Source organism: Bombus fervidus, chromosome 11 (genome assembly GCF_041682495.2).
Source record: "Bombus fervidus isolate BK054 chromosome 11, iyBomFerv1, whole genome shotgun sequence".
Taxonomy (NCBI): Eukaryota; Metazoa; Arthropoda; class Insecta; order Hymenoptera; family Apidae; genus Bombus; species Bombus fervidus.
The window spans coordinates 11,944,974-11,965,979 of record NC_091527.1 but is presented as its reverse complement, the minus strand read 5'-3'; the positions used below and the strand labels follow the sequence as shown (position 1 = coordinate 11,965,979).

Sequence of the window (21,006 nt, the reverse complement as noted above, 5' to 3'; positions counted from 1 at the left end):
TACGTATGCTACCTATACTTATATGTATGTATGTAGGTGAAAGAGCAGCGTCTCGTTGTCAGCTGTGTACACCGTATATGTACGGTGTTCCACGTTCACACAGTGATTTAGAAAGTAAATATATCTGCATAGTTAGGCAGTAGCGAGACGAAGACGGGTCATCGACATTGTCGCGCTTTGTGACCCAAATAGCAAACAGTTTTTAATTAGTGCACGGTGGAACACGAGTTACCACAGAGACAATGTTTTGCTAGTATTCTGGAACGTGACGCGTAGAATGTAGAGCGATATATGTGTTTTACACACAAGGAGCTACCCTAGGAAGGACATATTATGTACAAGGATATATAGAGACGACACTATCGATGAATGTGACAAACTGTATGATTTACGCGAAAACTGCTTCCAAAAGTATCTTCGTTCAACTGCATCGTCGTTTACACGATTCGACGCATGTTCGAGGACGGTAAGATACTTGGAACGACTACAAAGATGCTACTTACCAACGATCCATTATAGGTGGTAATCGCTTCAGACTTACTCGAGATTCCTGACGTCCTTGTGGTCAACAAGAATTCAGACTGGATAGCGTCGATGTATATATTAATAATGCACTATACTACGAAGGATCCATGTAGATGGTAATCGTTCCAGGTATCTTATACTCTTGACATCTTCGTGGTTGAAAACAATTTAGATTGGATAAAGCGTGTTGGTGGTTATGCTAATAATGGTCGTCCTACGTCCGCCTTGTGTCCATAGTCATTCTATTTTGGAGGATCGCAGGAACTCGTACGAAGCAAAACCCCGGACGCACTGTGTGAATCCATTGCATAATTCATAAAGGAAGCTCTTGCATCGATGTATCTGGGTCCTTCGCTAAATCTGGTCCTGGAACGAGTGGTGAATTTTTAAAATACGAAACTTATAGGAACTTGGTTACCGAGGACAAGGCTTTTCGAGAAACTATGCGAGGATATCATACTGTACAGTAGTAGTGTAACTTGTTTTGGCTTTCGTCTAGTAATGCGTTATAGTTATCGTATAATAATTCATAGGAATTACGAATTACGACGCGAACTTTACGTTTGCGCTGGGTACTGACATTTTGTTCGTAATTAGATTACTTTTGCGACGTTTTTGAGGAACTGGATGCATCGGATCACCTCCTCTTACAAGCAAACTTTTACAAGTACCCGGCAAGGATTCAGTGTCCGGGAGAAACTATGGAGGAGAAGAACGAAGAACGTTGCAAAGGTTGTTTTCCCCTATTACAGTACTTTGTAACAGGTAATGAAGTTCATTTTTCTTGTGTTATAAAATCTACTTTCGAAGAACATCCATCATTGCCTTTATAAAGAAATTATAGAGAAGTTGATATTCAAGATTCATTAAAGATTGCAGCATTATCTGAATTTACTTTTTAAGAGTATCCATCACTGCGTTGAAAAATATCTTCAAGGAGAAGATACAATGAAATTAATATTCGGTATTCACTAAAAAATTGAAGTTTTATCTAAATTTACGTTATTAGAAAACAATCGCAACGTTGCCATGTAAAGAACGAATATTTCAACTCACAAGTGTTGCCGATATAAAAATAACTTTTATTGTAAATATTCGAGTTAAAATGGTTCCCAATTTTCTAATAAATTTCGCGAAATTACGCCTATAATGATACTATGTGCGAGATGGAGTGTGGAGATTGAGTCGACATACGTCGTTTTGCTTACATTAACCCGTGAGCAGATCCGTGACACGCATTTCATAATCGTAAATCGTAATTTGATATTTTTCGAAGCTAATTCGTTTTATCGTATCTTAAACGTACTATAACTTCACGGAGTAAATTAAAATTCGCCTTTTACAGAATGACTATTGTGATTTGGCGATTATGATGAGATTACAAAATTCCTCGAATTCCTTATGCAAAACAACGTACGTTGGTATGCAAAGGTTTTCAGCGAAATTCCGAAAGCGATTCGCTAAAACAAAATTTCAACGAATATTTTAAATATATTTCAAGAATTTCTATCCTACGAAGTGGTCCACGATCAGTCGCCAGAATATTTCAATTGTTATTAACATATACGTATACGAACGATGCATATGAATCATCGTTTCTTCGAACTCTGAATCTGAGGACGATATCAACGAAGGAAAAATCTAAACGATTAGATCTAGAGAATGTTGTGTTTTATCTAAACGTCAAAGTTTTAACAAATTGTGCGTTTTTATTCGTCTCTATTTATTTCTTGTGTTTTTATCCCGAAGAACGAGAACGTAATAAAAAGGAGACAGTTACCCGATGCTTCTCCGATTGCAATTCTGGACAATTTCGAAAAATTCGGAGTTTTTTGATTATCCAAGTTCCCTTTTATGATACGGTTCGTCGAGTAGGGTATACAGCGCAAAAACGAGCGAAACTAGGCACAGTCGCATCAATTCGTGCAAGAACGCATAAAAATTCGTTCGAACGCGCGTGTGTCATTCATTCATCTTCGAAGTTATTTCAGTGTGTACAAGGTAGGAAGATCGTTGCAGTATTTGTCCACACCGAGCGTACAGTTTCCTTTGATGTAGCGACATTCAGCAAAATCACATGGGTTTTGACGCAAGTTAGCATGTATATATGTATATCGTTCAAGCTAGCCGCTATATAGGTTGAGCTAGATTTTTTTTCCAAAACGATTTCAGTATATTCCATATGTCATAGAGCATATAAAGCTATGTTCATAAATGCTTCGTTAAAAAGTTATAACAGGAATACGTAAGGTAACAACTGACTGATCATTTATTTGATCTTCACACAAACTATAGAGTTAAATTCTTTATATTATTTCTGAAATAAAAGTAATAAATTAATTGGAATGGTTCATTATATTAAATTATCATTTTTTATCTTTATTTCAAGTGAAATTTTCCCTCGAGCTGCGAAGAAGCCTTAAGCAACTAAAGAATAAATTCCGGCTTTCAAATAAAAAATTGCCGATGGTTGGAGATACCGGCGGTGGAATATTTCACAATTCTAAATGTCAAAAGATCAAAACTAATCAGAAGATAGTGGAGCGATACGACGGTCAATTTGTATCTGATTCAATTCTGTGCATGTTTAATGAATTAGAAGCTTCGAATTTGAACGAGTAGTTATTTGTATTTTATTTTAAATCTTTGATGTAAAATATTTAGACATTCTTCATATATATATATGTCGGATCTTCTTTGGAAAACGGCGCGTGTAATGAGTCTTGCTGCTAGTTGTCCATAGTTGTCTTATACCGGATGATGTTTGTTTATGGGAATGTATTACAAAAGTTAACAAGTGATATCGATGATTGAGCGAGATGTCTATGACGATGAATTTAGGTTCGATAACGAACACACGGTCAACGGGACGACGATCGCGATTAGGAACTCGATGTACGTGTTCACTGGGCTAGTCGAACTTATCGGATTGCGCCTCGGTCCAAGTGGAATTGCCCTATTTTTAAGGAGAGTTACGTTCAGTGACCCATTATGTCACTTCGAGCCCAAGCCCACTGTCATAAATCTCGGATAATCATAATTGACTCGACTCATAAACAGCTATTTCTCAGTTTTATCGTTTAAGTATGACTATAATAAAAAGTCTGGACCAAAGTATCTGGGGACCTTCCCAAATATTCCGAAAGAAAGGCTCCGGCGTCCCTTCATCTCCGACATATAAAAACATATAAAAATGTGAATCTGAAGTATAAATCTGAAAATGTAGTTTTTAAATTTGTATCGTTTTTCAATTTATCGTTTTAATTTTATTTATTTATGGTTAGACGAGTCGCTTCTCTCATCACGATTCAGATAGAATCGGTAGAAACCAATCGGAAAACTTTATCTTTAATTAATCGCTTAATTATTGTTTCATTTTAGAGATAGAAATTTCAAACGCATGCAGTACAGCTGTAGATGGAGAAAATCATTCAGGCAACTCTTCAGTGGTCACGTACAATCAAACGACGAAGAAGAAAACACGGAACAGGATAATCCAACCGGACAGAATAATTTCCTCTTTCATAAACACGAGCAGAAAAGCGATTTTGTTACTTTTCTTCCATTCATTTCCGTATCCGTCGTAAACTCTTTCTTTTTTCTTCTTGCTAACAGTTTAGTTTGTCTCATCAGCTGCTTCTCTTCTAGCGAGATTACTTTGATCACGTCCGTGTCTCATTGACGAACGGGGAAGCGGGAAGAATTCTATTTCCGGCAGTAGATAATGATAGCTGGCAGTAGCATGCACAATGGAGCGAAAGCGTGATGGAAAGCAGGAAAAGAGGAAAAGAGCAAGTGGCGATATGTAACGAATCTTCGTATCTTTGTATTGAAAGAAGTAGTACATACTTACAAACTGTATAGTAATCCAATGTGATTACTTCAATGCGACACGTACTGCGTGACGAGCTTTTCAAAGTTTCTGGCGTCGATCAACTCTCATACGCGTAATATGCAGTGTACAGGTACATATGTACGTAAATTAATATTATTTTACTCGAATAACTTTTAGAATCTACTGTATCTTGCTATACTGATATCGACTAATAGGACCAGTTAATGATAACGTAATAAAATAACGAAGGAAGTAGGAAATAATTATTTTTTCATTCTCAAGATTTCTTACGTTTCTGGCGTCGGATGCAAAAAATACGTGCTTTCTACATTTTATAGGAAATAAATATTAATAACAGCGTTACGTACTACATCTGACAATTTACTTTCTCTTTTTAGTTTCTCTCAGACTATAAGGACTAAGAGGGACAGCGCCTGAAACAATGGACTTTTTTCAAGAATTCATTTCGAAGGATCTACGTAAGAAACAGATTTCGGTACGATGTTATATATAAGAAAGTTTGATCCTTACGATATTTTCAATCTTCGTTATCGTCGCTAACAACCACCTACATATGCATATGCAGTTGGTACGATGTACCAACCTGTTAAAAAAGATGCAACACGTTGCCATAGATTTCAACAGAAATTGGTTAGAACGAAATGTATATGTAGATATTTTTGTTATATTTAGGAGAAGTTTGCAATAATTTTTACAAAATTGCTGGTATGTTGAATAGTTTAGACTCATTTAAATTGAAAGGTTTTACGCTATTCCTTTATGGCGCTATAAATGTCAAGAATATCCTTTGTAATATGCGTATTTTTAATACAAAAAATACAAGTTATCGATTTTTAACAACTGCATGCTTTGAAACACCAGGGTGCTTTGAATTTGTAATTGTTTGCTTCACTCGCGAATGAAACGAACGTAACGCATAAAAAGAGAAGTCACTTGATAAATGATATTTTATAGCTAGCGTATATCGTGATAAATGTAATATACTCGCTAAACATGTAGCATATACGTTTTATCCGTACCGAAAACTTATTTATTTCGTGCAATTGTAGACGATTCGATAAAATATTATTTACAGAGATAACGGAGATAATCTGTACCAAAGTAGCACGGTTTACGCGCAATGAATGATACTTTATCACGACTACGCGCAATTGGACAAAATAAATTCCGCCAAGTATTTTCCACTTGTTATAGGTACGAAACAGTATTTTATCGAAATAGGAAACTCGCATTAATGATAAAACCCCTTTTGCATTCGTGTCATTCTAGCGGTATTAAATGTACGGTCATAAAATTTTTCACGGTGTCGAGAATCTATTATTAATAACCTTCTGAAAAGTTGATATAGATATTCAATACTTATATGGTATTATGTTTCTGTATCACGTAGATTAGGGAACTGAAATTTTTTACTTTCATCTATAACGACGTATGTATAATATATTATTCGCAAATGGATAATACTTATTTATTTCGTTACTTACGATTTCCTATTTACGAGGTGCGTGTAGGATTGTGAAATTAATCGATAGTTTTATTTAATTTTCCTAATTAATTTAATGGTCAAAAATTAATTCCGATGTGTAAAATTATGTTTAATTGAATATAAGATGATTAAGAATTCTGTATTTCTTCGCTACTAAACAGATAGAGATAATTGTGGGGCTCGGTAAAGAAGTAGAAAGCACGAACACGTACTTTCGGGAGTAATCCGTGTATATTGTAAAAAATCGTTCAAGAATCGCCAAAAATGCATCGTTATAAATGCGAGTATAAAAAATTAGAAATTATTCGTTTTAGCCATTTTGATAACTCTATCGTGAAAATGCATAAACAGTTACCGTGGCTCGTCCACAGTAACCTTTTAGACTCGTCTATTTGTAAAGGTGATTGTTTCATAAATTAGAAATCCTTCGTACATAATGCCCGATCTCGTCTCTTGCAGGAAAATCGTCCGTGAAAATTCGGCCTTTCTCCCTTTGTTTTTTCGTCCCGCGCACGTACCGACAATGGAGACGAATTAAATGACAATGCATATTAATTAACCCCCTGCCCCCTGTGAAACGGGTGAGGACAATCCACGACAACGATTCGCTGGGAATTCAGCCATGACGGACCAGGAACAAGGGCAATTAGAGAAAATCAATGTTGCACAACACGTTTGTATGTTGCATTTAATAACTGTGCTTGAGTGGAACTCGATTCGCCCTTTGATGGCATAACGAACCACCTGCAACGTCGCATGCCGCGCTTTTTCCCCGTTTGGTTGTGTTGTAAATTGCTTCGTTTCAACGAGAACGAAGACGTAACAACATGGTACGCGCCCGTTGCTCACGACTGGATTATTTTCCCCTTTACCCTTATACCGTTTCTTTTATCCTCTTCGATCCCTTTTATTTATTTATTTATTTTTTTTTTTTTTCGTTTTCAGTCGAAGCTGGCTAATTAAATGAATGCCTGCCGGCGTTGCGTCGCGAAGCGTATCGATTTACGTTCCACGGGGTTGGTCATTAAAAGAGGGTGCGAGGGTAGGTTTTTTCTTTTATTGCGCGATAAAAGGGGAACGTGTTTGGCGTTCGACTCGCTCTCTGATACCCGGATCAAAGATTCTTACGTGTTTTTTTGTTTTATTCGCTCTTAATCTCTGGTGATTACGCTTTTGTAGAAATTTCATGTAGCCCCGAGCTTGAACGGGACAAGGCAGGCGAGCGATTGGCAAGTCGGTTGCTTTTATTTCGCAATTTCAAGTTTAATGGATCGCGTAAGATTTGTCGGCTTGTACGAAGCTGTTTGCAGGCGCAGCCAAAGTGTTAAGATACTTTTGTAATTCGAATGTAATTCGAGTTAATTCGTGAAATTAAATCTTACTGGACGTGACTCGTGTAGACTTTTAAGTGCCACTGATGGATGCCAATTTGGCTAGATACGTCAGCATCGATTCCTCTATAGAGGAGATGCACGTGTCAAGGTATTGCATTACATTACGTTTTATCAATATAATTCACAAAATAGTAAAGTACCTACGTATTTTGTATACTTACACCGATGGTTAATTAATTTTATCTTTTCAAATTTATCAAAATTCTCAAATGCAGAATCGAACAATTTCCCGAATATATTATTCGTTTATATGCAATGCTAAATGCATGTGGACAATTTGGAAATACTTTATTCGTTATTTATCTTTTATAACCGTCCCCCTCCGGGTTAAGACGAACTTTCAGTTACGTTTCTCCTTGGTAATAAAAAAATTCGGATGACAATTAACGAGTTAACCAGTAACTGAATTTAGCACTTACAAAACATACAAATCCATCGAACCTTCTATATTCCATGGTTTTACAGTATTTATTACTTTTAGTTTCAGTACGTTGTCTGCCGAGGTGTACTTTAGAGGTGTAGCGTAAAAAATGGCGGTAAAAGATGGTCGAAGGAAAGTAAATAGCCTTTCGAAAATCTTCCTTCAATTTAAATCGCCGGTGCGGCGATAAAAAGCATTTCTTAAGTTTGCCAATATATCGACGCATATTTTATAGGTCGAGCCATTATCGGAACATCTCTTCAGACTAGAAGCGGAGAGATGGAGGCCCTTAAGCACCAGGCTTTCGCCTGTCTTCACCTTCGGAAAGTTGAAGGAGATGTTTCACTTGTTGCTAGAGTGGTCGGACCACTTCGACGAGTATCTGGACAGATTGATCGCGGAAGGCGAGTTGATCGAGTGTCGTGAAATCTCGGCGAGATACACCGCCGACCTGATCGGTTCTTGCGCTTTCAGTAACGAGACGAATGTATTCTCGATCGAAGAGAGCTAGTTTCGTAGAGAAACGAAGTATTTGGACGCGTGCCCTCGATTCCTTTACTTTTTTAAAATAAGCATTGCAATTTATTTTTCTGAAAAGTCATTCATTGATTAGAAAATTTACAGCGCCTACATAATTTACGTATTTGAATATTTTCTTCTTTTCTTTTATACGTATGTACGTTAAGAAAGTATCTAGTGGCATCGTGGCTCTTCGGAATAGCGTTAGAGGATTACACGTTCTCAGGGACGAAAGTAACCATACGAAAGGATTAAAACATTGTCATTCCTGTTTAGCAGATTCATAGAGATCTGAAAATTTATCCGAATGCGCGAGTCTTCGATGCTGAAAGATTCATGGATGGCAACGCGAGAAACAGACATCCAATGTTCCATCTGCATTTTAGGAATGGTCCTAGAAATCGCATTGTTAACACGTTAAGGCTTCGATACAGTTGCTAGAGCGTAGAGTATTCAATAAATAAATTGTATAAATCTATCTACTTATACCGAATGTATCTGAGGAAACGCAACATTTAATTAATATAAAGCTTTTTACCTTCAAGGCCGCTAAAATGACAACAATCGATAAAATAACTTTGAATAATTGCACTTGCAGGTGCAAGATGCGCTGGAAATCGGACAAACGTGGGGCTTATCACAGTCTTGTTGAAATTTAAAGTGCAATTACGCGAAGAAACTTTCGGAAAATATGATACGGACGAGATGACGTTGTTCCTTCTGCAACCAACACACGGAGTATACGTATGCGAAGATGACGAAGCTCGTGGCATAGAAGAACAACAAAATTTATATTGTTAACGTTTGTATCTGTTTTAACGTAGCCGTATCGTAGCCGCTCGACGTGGATTAATATATGAGCGGATTGGGACGTTCTAACTGTTATTTTTATCTTTATACCTGAATCAGGAGAGCCAGAAGAATATTTCTTCGTAGTAAATCGCTTCTAAAAACGTTATAGTTTTACAAGAACAAAAGTCGTTATAGGAAAAGGTCGGACTAGCGGGACGGCGATCTACGAGATTCATCGTGATTCCAATATTTACCCTGAGTCGGATCTGCTCCGATCCCAGGGGTTCAGTTCAAGAACGAGGATTTCGTGTCAGCAAATCCGATGTCCCACCTAGCTGCTTTTTAGAGACGGTTCAAGGAACTGCATCGGCAACGCCGTGAAAAATCTATTATTGTGTCCGGGGATCTCTGCGCTTCTGAAATATTGAATTCGTTTGCTTTTACGGAATCCTACAAACGTAGATATACTTTCTTGTTATATTCAATAAGATACCACGAATAGAGTAACTTTCGAGTGTGTATTACATAGTTACTTCCCGAAGTAGTATAAACATGTAATAGCGCGATAAGTAGATTGTGCGATTTTTATATATTTAATAAGTTTAAAGACGAACAAATATATAAAATACACATAACGCCTGAGAAATTATCTAAGATGGTTACCTATTTTTTCAATATTTAGGAAGCGGAAAGAACGTTCCTACGAGGGTTTTATTTTCTTAGTTGTGTCTAAAAAGATACTAATTTCTGTATTCAGAGGTAGGATCACGATAGCTATTATTTTATTCTTTCATACCGTTCTGAGCCGAAAAACCTTTATTGCACTTTCTTACATGGACTAGGGATAGAAACAAAAGAACATCTTAAACCTATCGGTTAAATCCATCGATTGTATCTACAACTATCTTCTAATTACTATTTATTGTAACCAGCGCATTCGCGTTGTCATTTTCAACAGAAATACAGAGACGATGTACAGTGAAATTTATGCATCGTGTGTCTTATAATGAAACAGGAAACGTTGGCAATCCGATTTTGATTCATCGGTTAGTTTCTGCGATAAACGGATGAAAATGACGAGTAACCGGAAAATCGAGATGGTGGATGACTCGAAAGAAGTGGTTTACTGCAGCCATTAACAAAATTTAATGTCGTTCTACATCCGCTTAAAGAAAATATAGGAATATAGAAAATCCTATGCCCGGAAATGTAAAAAAATGTAAAATCAAGTTAGAATGTACTTGATTTCGTTGCTAACCGTTGAACGAATAAACCTGTTGAAGTTAAATTTCGCTAGAAAATTGCTTGCTAAATGTAAAACAGCGCAAGGTTTCATGATTTGCACACCTTGCACAGTTTGGCATAAGAAACACGTGACGTGGCAGAGATGAAACAAAGATGACGTTTGAGGGCAAAGGGTTGAAACAAGTAAATCTTGTCACGACGGCGACGCGACGCGGTGTTTCTCTCTTTCTTGAAGCGCATTTTAAAGAATTCGTTTTGGCTATTTTCGTCGTTGTTCTTTGCGAGCGTGCCGTGAAATGTTCCCCTTGTTTAACGAAATATCGCCCTTTATTTTATCGTTACTTTTTCTTTCTTATCCTTTTTTATTTTCTACGCTTGTCCTTTGTAGATAGAAAAGGATGGAACATTTTCAATTTCCCGAGTTCCACTCATCGTGCTATTATAGAGACACTGCGCTTTTGTATAACTATGAACATTCGCGCATCGCTTAACGTAGAACAATTCCGACCAAAATAATTCTGGCAAAGGCGAGGATTCGAAGAGCGTAAAAGTTTTAATTATTTACTACTAACAAAACACGAAATTTCTTTATTTCGATAGCCGATGTCGAACAAGAATTTTCTTCGTTTTTTTAACGCCAATAAAATTAAAAGATCTCGTCGTGACATTTTTCTAAATTTCTGCTAGAAATTTGTTAATACATCGAACGAGGTCAGAGTTACTTCGTATCGATATGTTAGCTTAAAAATATGTAAAAAATTCTATGGCAAAACGCGTTTTCTTCTTTCCATTGGTAAATCAAGTTATTGTCATTATCGATAGCGTTTGAATATTGGAAACATAACGAATCATGAAAAATCTAGTATCCAGCTTATTATCACGGGAAGACATCCTAAAATTCCGAGTACCCCGCATCGCGTGACTAGTGTGTATTTTGAACTTGACCCCTTTCTTAGGGTGCGCCCTGGAAACTTATTGCAGAAGCAATAAACTTCCTTCTCGAGCTCACGATTGTCGACTTTTCCGTGCTTTTAGTAACCCGCTCGTAATGGTGACGAACGTGCCGCTTCCTATTTCATTCGATGAGATCCTTTGTAACCGACTCGAGAGATCATAATTGTCGGTAACGGTATCTTTAGGTTCCCGATCTTTTAAACGTTACGTCCTCGTAACAAGCTTCGTAACAGATAAAAGAGTTTCTTTCAAATACTTTTTCTAGCGATTGGAAATTTGTTCATTCGCGTTTAAATCTACGCTAGAGATATTTAGTTACTCGACGCTAGAATCATTGTCCAAAGTATAAAAACAATGACAACGATATTTAAATGAAAGGTATTTCATTACCAAAAACCGTACGAATTTACAAGCATGCGCTATGGCTGATCTATAAAGCTACTATCGCAAATTGCGAATGTATATCGAAGAAATTGTAATTAAATATGTACCTATCTTATGTAAAGTAGTTGGCAGTAGTTTTTTGATAAATAATTGCGACTAATTCTAGGTACAGAAAGATACGCGTCTTGGATCGGTGTTTCATTAGTTTTATTACGCTGTTGAAAAGTTCAAAACCTAGTTCTAGTCGATATTGTAAGGCTCCTAACAAACGATAATATAAAAGACGGCCCACCACGCTGTAACGTGGCACGAAGCGGTTTATACCATCGTACATTTCCACGACACGGCTGGCCGATCGAGCGCACGTGCGCAAATCGATTCCCCGCAGCATCGAGATGAACGGGGAATGACGTGTACGGTTTGCGTAATCCAATAATCAAGCTTTAACAGTTTATCGCAATCGCGCACCGTTCAGTTTATTCTCAGAATGACGAAAAAAAAAAAAAAAAAAGAGAAAAGGAAAAAAAGAAAAACGAAGAGAAAAGACTAAAAAAGAAAGAAGAAATGCCGAGGAGGAAAAAATGTTATTCCCTTTGTCGAGTTTGCACCAAGGCAAAAGCCGAGAAAGCACCAACCCGTGATACATATTTATGAAAATGTTCATTCGAAAGTTCGACATTCAAATGGGACGGTTTTCAATTGCAGGCGAGAAAGTTTTTTCTCCGCGCGGCGAGAGAAAAAAAGCTGCCCGCTGTTTGGATAACGGCTGGCTCGACTTTCCACGTGGAAATATTGCAACATTTTCGGACATACGAATCCATTTTTGTCCTTTCTACCGCGCTTTAATAGGTTTCGCGGCAGTGTATTTGCGTTGCAAAGGCCGATGAAAGTTTCGTAAAAATCGGCTGAGCGCACGAAACGCTGTTAAGTTCGTCGTACTGCCGATGGAGGGTAGTAGGATAGCTATTTCCGGATATCTGATACACTTCCTAATAAAAAGATACGGTAACAGCATAGTAACGGTAACTAACGGAACGCGAACATATCGTACGTTTAACAGTAACGCGTATTTGTAAATCTTAAACGAATCGTAGATCAACCGATTGCTAAATAATAAATAGTTAATAAACAGCGGCTTCGAGAGGTGTCTTGTTATCGGTGTTTGTTTACGAGTGACGATTGTGTTTTCTGTTTCATAGAAACTTTTAAAACTTTTTCCAAATATGGCGTGCTGCTTTCTGTTCGACGACTCAGACTCGCATCCTTCCAAATGACATCCGTTCAGCTGTGCTGTAAGTAACGACGAATAATAATAGTTTCGATAATAACGATAAAATAGGACTTTGTGCGTGTTATATAATCAGGCAATGGATTTCTATGCGTTTAGGCGAATCTTAAAAGTACGTACAACGTGCAAAAATATACCGAGTATTTAAGGTAAAATGTCTGTCGTAGTCTTTGATAGGTTAAACGAATCTCCATTTAAGTTCCCATTTCTTTAGTCGCGTCCATGTAAAAATATACATATTCGCATGAAAATTGTCGGGACAGTGTATTGAGAAACGATCGAAATCGGTGACGAGGGCAATCTTATAAATACGTTAGCTTTATACTTTATAAAAAATTGAAAGTAAGTACCTTTGTATTCGATACGTAAATACCAAAAATGGAGGAAATCTTAATGACGAAGAAATAATTATTTTGTAAATTATTTATTCCGAATTATTTGTCATTTTAAATATTCCATATACTATACACGTGTATGTACACGGTATTCCTGAATTAATAAGAAATCGAGGCATTCAACTGAGAAATAATCCTTTTTGTTGCCTTAATGATCATCTGCAGACACACGTGGTGCGATAAAATGTGGTAAACGGCTACTTTGAAGTATTTCTGCGTTAGTTTTATGGCGCGTTTAAAAAATTCAGATATCAACTTGAGATATCAATTTTGATACTTTGTGGTGGACAAAGTTTCGACAGAAACAACGGATAGATTTATCATATTACTGTGTTAAAAATTATTCTGTTTAATATAGAGTTTCCGTTGTCTTTTGTTTTCTAGATAAACAACAAGCGAGGTAACGATACGCGTTGATTAACCAGCGATTCAAATTTAACGAGCTTAATGAGAGAAGTAGCAATAATTAATACAGGAGCTTGCGTTCAAACTTCCTTTATTGGCTTTTATACGAATTTATAACATGGTTTTTAATATGCTCAACATAAATTTGCTCCTATACCCGCTGGACGCACAGTGATCGTCGCGTTAAAAATGATATGGTAGAATTCCTCGTTATTTGGAAAACTTCGTTTCGAAAAATTTCGATGATTATTGGTTAATCGCGTCAAGAGTCTTTAGAACGAAAAGACGAAAAAAAAAAAAAAAAAATAAAAAAGAAAAGTGAAACAACTTATGGACAGGTTTGCGCATAAAGTACGAACTGACTCGATCATCCAACCAAGCCAGAGCCTCATTGGCTAGAATCTGCTCGATTCTAACACTAATGTTCTTTATTCGCGTCGATCAACAGCGCCATCATAACATGCACACAGGGAGTAGAACCTAAATAACCCGTAATCGGTTTCAAAGGTTCTCCGCTAATCCCCTGGATAACGAATGAATAGTAAATACGACGTTGGAGCTTCTCACACCGTTTTCTAACATTTATCTGTTCAGCGGGGGTTGAACAAGGGGAATAGCCTGTAGTGATCAGAGCGTGGCAGGAGGGGGTATGAAAAGTGGTCGGAGAATGCTTTAAGCCAAACTGGAGCCGAAGGGTGGCGAAATCGCACGAATCGTGCCGACCCGAACCGAAAGCTCGGTTGCCCCTGTCAGTAGGCCTGCCGCAACGCAGCAGTGAGCGCGCCTTCTACCACGCGCTGAGATTACGCGACTTTTTCCCTGAATTCCGTCGATATTCGCCATACTTCCACTGAATTTTTCCTACCGATACGCTTCTCTTATTATCCGTTAGTAAAACGATCGTAACACGAAATCGATTATTGCCCTTAAGACTCGTGATTCGTCGTATTGGTGCCATCTTTCGTATTTTGTGTACGCCTTTAACGTAATTGTACAGGTCTGTTTTACAGCTCGAGGTAATTGCGACAGTGAATAGGATTGAAATTAGGTCTGTTGGAACAAAGGAATATAATTAGATGCGATCTGATACCTCTTTACAAACGCTTGTCCTTGTTCTTGCGTTTCGATGGAGCATTCCAGCGGATGAATAAAAATCCATCGATTCCGAGCAAGCGACCTTAATCGTTCGTATTTCCAGCGGGACCAAGAGTTACCAGTACTTTCTAGGCTACTGGTCGTAGAATCGTATCCAGGACGAAAACGAGTTTGTAATCGTTCTGTCGAACAGAAAATAAGAGTCCTCGTTGTTGCTCGTTAGTTTCGATATTCGTGGGTCTTGGGTGATCGTGGCAATCGAAAAGATAGCGGAGTCGTCGTCGTCGTCGTCGTCGTCGTCACCGGACGTAGCGGGATTCCGATACATCATGACGAACCATAAAGCGACTCTGATGACATCCCATGCACCCTCCGAGGCGATCGTATCCGATGGACCCTAATGACACCGGTTCGATGTTATCATCGGCATCGTCGGGGTCGTCTATTTCCGTCGCTTGGAACAGCGCGTCCTACGCGGCCAACTCGCACTGAAAAAGGGCAGCGTTACGTCATTATCGGCGAACGATGACGGCGAGTCGTGTGATGTGTAACCGTGTATGAAGCGAGCGTTAATGGACCGTGGACGGAGCGTACGATTAACCGATCGAGTAGCTCCATTAATAACGACGAAGACGTTTTATAGAGAACGCACGCAGTTGCATCGAAGGGGATGACCGAGCAACATTAAAAAAAAAAAAAAAAAAAAAAGACGAAGCACCCTCGTCGAGCCGCATTCTCGTTCGGTCGTTTCGTGAATGAACCCCGTTCGATCCGTTTGCTCGACTCTGCACAGTTTGTACACGCGTCTGTGCATTATTCTACGCGTGTGTATGCGATCGTTTACGGTCACGGTAACGCGAAAGTTGATCGACGGTTTTCTCGTCTCTGGGAAGCTGCACAATCGTCGATCGGTCGACGTGGACGAACGTCGTCCAAGTTGTACGTACGTAAATATTCGGGTTTATTCGTTCGTGTCTATAAGTTGGTGAAAAGAAGTTAGAAGAAGTAGAAGCGGTAGAAATCGCGATGTGAAGTTACAGAGAAGCGAGTGTGCTGTGTGAAGTTGGCGCGACGGTGTGCCACGACGAATAGCTTCTGGAATCCCAGAAGACGGAGAGAATCGGTTGGCGAGCGAAGTTGCAACTCAACCTATCGGAGAACTAGATTCATTGAAACTTATCAGCTATCTCGAGCAACTTGCTATCCTGGAGTTAAGGTGTTGGATATTCGAGGGAGAGCAGGGGGATTCGCCAGGACTCGTCTGTTCAATTACACACAGTCCCAGGATGAAGGGGATGCTTTTGCTGATGAGCACGATGGTTTGGTTTGTCGCGGCGGAAGTTTTCCTTGGCGATGTCGACGAGCCGAGTAAGTAACTGAAACTTCTGATTCACAACCAACCACGTAGCTAGCAACGTTCGATTAAAACACAGCTGTAATTATATTTGCGATTACAAGCGATTTTCAACGACACGGTCGTAAAGACTGTACCTAAAATACGGGACGCGCGATGTCTGTAAAATGGCCGTATAACGCGTAGATTTTGTCTCGGGAGACTGTCCGGCTATCGTTTCAAACATAGTCTCCGTCACCTGTGCGGCTAGTTTAATACAAATCAAAATTTAACAGTTACGCGTTCGTGATTTTTATTAATCGCGACGATATTCGTATCGAAATATTCTTTCAAGCGATATATCTTGATCCATCCGCACGCCTCTGACTTTGATCATTTGCAAATATTTTGCGACGCCGTGCTCCGCTTAATATTCTATCTCATTCTACTCCTTTCTCCTATACGGTGTATAAACCATATATGTACATCTTCGCTGTTGCAATTTGGTTCACCGTGAAATGGATATGAAAGTTTTAGTGATTCGATACACGCAACGATAAATATTTTACAGCTACGTTTTCGATTTTCCTATTTTTGCTTAACGAAAGATGAGTTTTTCACTCTGAAAGAAGTCTTTCGGTAAAAAGGAGCTTTGAAAATGAAGATAATTTTTAATAAAAACTATATTACACGCGATAGCGTTTAAAATCCAGACTATCATTGACAGTTTGTCCAAATCTCTCTCGTAGATTATACCTACTCATCGACTACAGACTAATTGATGTAAACCGATAAAACACGAATAATTAATACACGATATCGGAGCAAAAACGCGAGAAATCATTTTCTAAGAATTCGTAACCCATCGAATATTCATCGTCGCGACGATGATAAAGCTGATCGAAGGTAACCGATAAAAATCTGTCGATCGTCGAATAGAACTTTACCCGACGAACGATCGCGCGAGGGGTTGTCAGCCCTTGCTGAAATTCTCACTGGTCGCGACGAATTTAACGTGATCCGTCAAAATGTTACGGGAAACGGCGCGATCGTTGCAATTACGCTTCCAATTAATGCCGAAAGACAACTGGCCGCGGTGTCAGTCATCCGTAATGACGCTGTCGGCAGGCTCATAATCGTTATGAAGCATTTATGGTTCGCGACGAGGCTGGCGCTCGTGCACGATGACCAACGGTGTATATGTAGGTGTAGCGGACGGGTTGGTAGAAAGGAAAAAGAAGGGAGGAGGGCGCGTTAATTTCAATACGTTCGATGGTTGCTACGATATACGTGGACAGTGTGGAGAATTCGGCTGTCAATAGTTGTTTTGCGGCCGGCATGCTTCGGTTTCCGTGCTCTACGACATCGTACGGTACCGCAACCCGTTTATTTAATCGATGCATTATGCAAATTGACATAACGACTCCACTTCGGATGCAGTAATCGACCACCATCTCTCGACTGATTCACAATGGGACAATGTGTACGTTGAATAATTGGCAGTAACGTGTGTTGCGGCTGCGGCTTCGAAATCAAAGCTACCGAACTCCCTCGGGACTCGGAAACCGATGGACACGAGCGCATCTCTTCCGTATAGATACTTACTTACTTACTTACTTACTTACTTACTTGGCAGACTTAGAGACGCTAGAAAGTTACGAGCTTTGAAATGTTTGTTTCTTCGAGAACAAGTTCGAAATGCTTTAGTTCCGTAACTAGTTGGCGATGTAAGATCAAGCCGATCTTTACATTAGCCGGAAGAATTTCATTTAAAAGATTGGATTTGGCTGTGATTGTACGGTCTATAAGTACCTACGTACTTGGAATATCGAGTACGTATGAATACTATAGAAATACTAGGTTGGCAAGGAAAGTTCCGTTGTCGAACTTTGCTAGGATATTTCTAACTTTATTCGCAGGTTTCCACAAATCGCAGATAGTTAACGTGCATGTACCTAAATGTTGTACGTAATAAAATAAATTATTAATAAATTGTACGTGAAAAGGACGGTGTAATATTATGGGAGAAGTTCCAGTGGCTGTTGAAAATTTGATTAATAAATTATTCCATCAAAAAATGAATTTTCCACGTTATCGAGTTATTTTGCAAGTATCGGATAAAATAATTCGCGATAGCTGGACCATCTCCAATCGATGGATAGTTTGTTTAAATGTTTAGAAAAATACTTATATGTAGCTACTTGTGAAACTGTTCGAATTCTTTCGAGCTTTTATAGCGCGTTTAGCGTTATCGATGCAAAGTTAATAGTCGACGATGGTAATGACCGGGAAGAAAAGATACCCGTGAAACTTTCATCAGCTTTTATCACGAATCGATCGATACATCGCAAAGGTTTAATTAATCCAGGTAATGAAGGTGACGACTAAAATTTATAAGCGTTATACCTGTGTTAAACGATGTTGACCGACGCAGGTGATTATTAGAGAAGGTTAAACATACGTATAGTTGTTAAATTGCACATACGGTAGACATAATAATTAGTGCATTATGCGTCGGGAGGTTTCGAACCTGCCTCTTTGAAGGCGCTTTAACCTTAATTGCATGAAAATTGACACATCACAGGGCGAATAATTCCTCGATGGTTGAATTTATACTATCTCCATAGTGGTATCCGACACTTTGTTACGTGCAAATTAAATTCTATTTCTTTTACTAATCTTTCGTAATGAATTTTCGATATTTTTCTATATATCGCGATACATTATATTTTCAAAAAATTCAAATTAAAATATCAGTATTTATATACTTAACGCCGGTTGCTCAAAGTATTTGAACTCTTGTTATAGAAAACTTTGATGGAAACGACTATTCGTGCTGTATAGTAAACTTTTATGGTTTTGTAACGTCTGCGATAAATAGGTATCTGCAGTCACGGACCAGAATGATACCATACGTGTGCTATCTTTCATTTCTCAGAGGCGATTTAGGATTTTTCTAAATATCACGACTCAGAGGGAAAGAGTTTGTTATCAAATTAGCTTGTTCTCGTATATATAATATTCATCGTATACGGATAGAATATTGTCACGATAACGCAAACGCGTATATTCCGGGGGCGAAATAGTGCCACAATAACGAGATTTATACGCGTGTTTAACCGAGGGAGAAAACTTACATCGTAATTATGTAATATGAAATTAATAACGAGTACGTACATACAACCATCATCGTTCTCTATAATTTTATTATTTATTTATTTTTGCTTAGTCGGTGCCTTTCGGCTTTGGACGAGTTTCCGGTTTTACATCTTTTTTTACCTATCACGCTTTTTACATTTTCTCATTCTTATGGCGTTATCAGCTTATTGCCTTCTCCCTTGTATCTATCTAACTAAGCTCTAAACTCTTTTCCTTGTCTATATCTATCTAAACTCTTTTCTTATGTATTTATCTCCCCTCTATAATTATGGCAACTTTTGGGCATTTGCCTCCTTGCCGTGCTTCCTTATGGTCCTTCCTCCCCGTCTTGTATCGCCCTTCTCTTCTCCATTATTCTTTTCAGTTCCATTATTCCTTCTCCCGTCTCGTGTAATATTTTTTCTGTTTCCCCTGGTGTTCTCGTTATTTCGCGTTCTTCTGTTACGTGTCTCGGGTCTTCTTCTTTCCAGTATTCCCTCGCTTTGGTCTCGTTTCCACGTCTTAATCTTGCTAGTATTTATCCGTCCTTCCGCTTCATCCTCCCTTCTAAGTATTTTGGCTATTTTTCTATAACGTTTATTATATTTTGACTCCTTTATCCTTTTTCCCTCTCTTCTGTTTCTCTCTTTCTCCTTTCTTCTATAATTTGCTCTACCGTCATCCTTTCTTGTTCTTCTCTTGCTTCCCTTCGTGTCCCTCCATTTCTCACCTCTTCTGGTTCCTTCCTTCTCTTTCTTGCTCTTTTCCCTTCTTGGTCATTTCCCTAGTTTCTCTCTCTTTCCTTTACGCACTCCTTTACTAGTTCCTTTTTTCACTCTATGGCCATCGTTCTCTACAATTTGATCCAAATGGCGTGGTAAGAATTTGTACGGATTTTGAATACCGTTCCGTGACAAATTATCCGAACACAGCGGGTACAATAAATTCTTTTATTCGTTAAATATTATCGTTATATCGCCTGCCATTGTTGTATGCCTTTGCGTATGCTATAAGTACATAGCAGCCAAATTACCCGCGAGTTCTCCGCTGGATCCGCGGTATTTCCTCGAATCTCTTTGCACATTGAACGAAAACGTCTCAAACGATAATTTATCGTCGCGATGGAAAGATTACGATGTACGTATGTAACACGGTGACGATGGTAACGTGCGCGTGAACCGTGTCAAGGTATCCGTACAGAAACGCGAGTATGCAACAACTTAAGACCCAAGTACATACTTAGCTAGCATTTCTGGTTACCTTCGAACGCGAAATTGCAATAAATCCGCGACATTACGATGGGGCCAAACTCCGTAGAAAACGCACGATCGTGCAAAAATTAGATCGCGCGCCACGGTCGACTTAGACAGCCGGATTTAATATATTTCACGAAATATTACATTCCGTGGCTATTTCTTTTCTCTAAAAGCTTTGATATCGAATAATCTTCGACACGCGAGCCACATACGTACACGTTGCTCGTTGGAAGGTTTTGTTGTAACGACGCGAAGGTAACGTCGTTGTTGCGCGCTGCTCTACCATTTTCCTCGGTTATACTCGATGAAAACATTAGAGTCATTATAATTTAAAAAAAACCGTATTCAAGAACAATTGTTCTTTCTTGAAAATTTTTATCATGCCGGATATAGAGAACGTTTATCGTGATTTTCCATATGTTAACGGGAAATAAAGTTGTACCGCCGGTTATAAATAAACTGCGGTCTTGTTACGTATTTATGAGAAATTGAAACACGTAAATGTAAAAGCAATCAAATT

At 38.5% G+C, this 21,006-nt stretch overlaps 1 protein-coding gene across 2 annotated transcripts in view; it reads left to right on the top strand.

Annotated features, from left to right (window-relative positions):
• Positions 1-483: 483 nt before the first annotated feature.
• The window catches only part of LOC139991863 (neural cell adhesion molecule 1), a 75,450-nt gene continuing 54,927 nt past the window's right edge, over positions 484-21,006 (top strand). Inside the window, exons 1-2 of one of the 2 annotated variants that reach the window (XM_072012226.1) lie at positions 484-654; positions 763-1,290. In XM_072012226.1, the coding sequence (XP_071868327.1) occupies positions 1,227-1,290 (64 nt within the window). In that variant the 5' untranslated portion in view covers positions 484-654; positions 763-1,226. Of the gene's footprint in view, positions 655-762; positions 1,291-13,989; positions 16,128-21,006 lie in introns of those variants that run through there. The other variant, XM_072012225.1, reaches the window with a different exon arrangement.